Source organism: Arachis hypogaea, chromosome 6, assembly GCF_003086295.3.
Source record: "Arachis hypogaea cultivar Tifrunner chromosome 6, arahy.Tifrunner.gnm2.J5K5, whole genome shotgun sequence".
Taxonomy (NCBI): domain Eukaryota; kingdom Viridiplantae; phylum Streptophyta; class Magnoliopsida; order Fabales; family Fabaceae; genus Arachis; species Arachis hypogaea.
In genome coordinates, this window is record NC_092041.1 from 91,577,518 (window position 1) to 91,580,463 (window position 2,946).

The 2,946-nt window shown below is 40.6% G+C and overlaps 1 protein-coding gene across 1 annotated transcript; it reads left to right on the top strand.

The window, feature by feature from the left end:
* Nucleotides 1–851: 851 nt before the first annotated feature.
* Nucleotides 852–2,354, top strand: LOC112805724 (protein FAR1-RELATED SEQUENCE 5-like). The gene has a single exon (XM_025848065.1). The coding sequence runs from the start codon at nucleotides 852–854 to the stop codon at nucleotides 2,352–2,354; it is 1,503 nt and encodes a 500-aa protein (XP_025703850.1).
* Nucleotides 2,355–2,946: the final 592 nt, after the last annotated feature.

Sequence of the window (2,946 nt, forward strand, 5' to 3'; positions counted from 1 at the left end):
GGAACATTTACAATTATAATTTATAATCTCTAACTTGTTTTTCATTTTAAAAAAGACCCTCCATCTCTTCCTGAAATTCAACATGCATGTCTTAGAACTTGAAAAACGCATAGAACCCACTACCCATGGTTTTTTCTCCTTCGTTCTATACCCACTACCCAACCCTGAAAGTTGTTATACTAGAACCCACTACCCAACCCTGTTTCGTTTTTTCGCCTTCATTCTATACCCAGCGTCCATTTTGCAAGAATGATCTCGTTCGAGTAACAGGTTCCGGAACTGGTGCTTTGGTTCCGTCAGATTGGCGTCAACGTCAACTGAAGAGAGGGCGAACGCTAAACTGATATGACTCCGGTAGAGAAATTTGTAGCTGAACTTTTGCTTGATCTGAAACTGTGGCTGCTTGAAGCTGGTTTACCAACATTCATTTTTTGGCTGGCTTCGAATTAGGTGTGTCCGATTCGGCAAGGTCACCTCCCTCCGAGAGTGCATTTTTTATCCGTTCAAGCTCAAACTTTGGTTGTCATCAAGCTATGTCCGATTAAGTTTTTTTGTTAATCCAGATTAGTTTAATTTGGATGATAGTCTATGCCTTTTAAACGGTTCTCTGTTTAGGGTGTTGGATTGCTATTCTGGAATTTGGAAAATAAGTAACATTATCCAGTTCTATGCTGTGGGTAGGTTTGGGGAATTGAAATTAAAACCTTATACTGGGGTCGAAAATAATTGGGTTAGTTTAATTGGTTTTGGTTCATTTAATTTTACATGCAGCTTAGTTTAGCTTCCCGTAGTTACTGTCATTGGCTCTGTTTATTGACATTTTTGGGTAAAATTATAGCAGGGGTTAAATCATGTCCATAAGGGAGGATGATGTGAAGAATGATTCTGATAATGATTTGGGTGATGATTTCGATTATCAACCGAATGCAGAAGATGATGCTAAAGACAACGATGTAGACTCGCTGGATTCTACTATCAAGAGTGAAGAAGTTTGTGGTGTAAAAAGAATAGCAGATTTAATGGTGGAGGATATTTGGAGCCTGGAGTTTAGAACAGAGGATGAGGCTTGCCAATTTTACAATGCTTATTCTTGTTGGCATGGATTTATAATAAGGAAGGACGACGTGGTTAGGGATAATCAAGGTAGAATCATTAGTAGGCAACTTGTTTGTAACAAAGAGGGCTGGAGGAATATGAGGTATCTTAATCTGGATGATAGATCAAGGGAGGCAAGGTCACTAACGCGAACCAAGTGTCCAGCTTGGCTTAGGGTAAAGCTTGACTACGGCTGTGGTAGATGGAAGGTATCATGTTTTGTGGAATCGCACAACCACGATCTGACGCCACCCCAATTTGTGCATCTGGTACCGACCAATCGTCGTCTCACTGTCACTGATAAAGTCCAAGTGAAAAATCTTCATAATTTTGGTGTCAAGACCTGCCATATTATGGGGTATATTGCGTTCCAGAAGGGTGGATATTGTCAAGATGGCTCCACACGCAAAGATATGTACAACTACATTGATCGTTATCGTCAGTCAAAAATTAAAAACGGGGATGCCAATTCAGCAATAAACTATTTGATTGGCAAGTCAAACAATGATCCGCTGTTCTTTGGAAAGTATACGTTCACTAGTGACGAAAGGCTCGAGCATATTTTTTGGGCAGATGGGCAGTCAATTATCGACTATCACTGCTTTGGAGATATTATTGCCTTTGATTCAACCTACAAGAAGAATAAATACAACAAGCCTTTGGTCATTTTCTCCGGATGCAATCATCACAGGCAGACTGTTATCTTCGGCTCCGGCTTATTATCCGACGAAACCATAGAGACGTATAAGTGGTTGTTGGAAACCTTTATTGAAGTGATGGGTGGAAAAAGTCCTAAAGTAGTAATAACTGACGGAGACCTTGCCATACAAGATGCAATCAAGAATGTTCTTCCTGATGCGACCCATCGGTTATGCGGATGGCATCTGCAGAGAAATGCGCGTGAAAATATAAAGAATCTGAATTTCCTGCGTGATTTTAAGGGTCTTATATACGACAACAACGACCACAGAGACTTTGATCGGAGATGGACAGCCATTTTGGAAAAGGACAACCTTGTTGGGAATACCTGGATGGAAAAGACGTACGAAACTCGTGCGATGTGGTCCCATTGTTTCCTCCGGGATAAGTTTTTCGGTTATATAAGGACGACGTCACAGTGCGAAGGTATAAATTCTCTCATCAGGTTTTATGTTAATTGCAAGAACACCCTCATTGACTTCATGCACAACCTGGATAGGGCCTTAAAGGAGTATAGAAACAACGAATTAATAGCTGACTTTAAGTCTCAGTGCTCATAGCCAGTGATGATTACCTCGTTGGAGGTATATGAAAGATCTGCATCATGTTATTTCACTCAAAACATTTTTAAGGAAATTTGTAATGAGATTCAGAGGGCAGGGGCTTTGAACATCAAGGTACTAAGCACAACCTTGGACAAGGTAGAGTTCAGTGTGACTGCTCTTGGAGAGCCAGCCAAAGATTGACGGGTGGAAGTCGATAAAGGTAAGAATCTGTTCTTGTGCTCGTGCAAGCTATTTGAATCACGTGGTATTCCCTGTAGTCATGTTTTTGTGCCATGAAGTTCGAAAACATACATGAGTTTCCAGATTCGTTGATCTACAAAAGGTGGACAAAGAATGTAAAGAACGAATTTATTAGCACAGAAATGCCCGTGAATGATGACGTCGAAAGGGTGTTAAAGTTTTGATTTGGTGCATTGGCATCGAATTACAACAAGCTGTGTGATATTGTTTGCAAGGATCTTGCAGACTTTGACGAAGTCCAGTCTAAACTTGTGAAGTTAATTATCCGCTTGCAGTCACGCAAACAAGGCAAGTCAACTCCTAATGTTAATGTGGAAGGCATCAACGATCCCTTTGTTGTCAAAAG

Bases quoted from the DNA above. Each gene is read 5' to 3' on its own strand.
- LOC112805724 (XM_025848065.1), top strand. From the start codon at position 852: ATGTCCATAAGGGAGGATGATGTGAAGAATGATTCTGATAATGATTTG.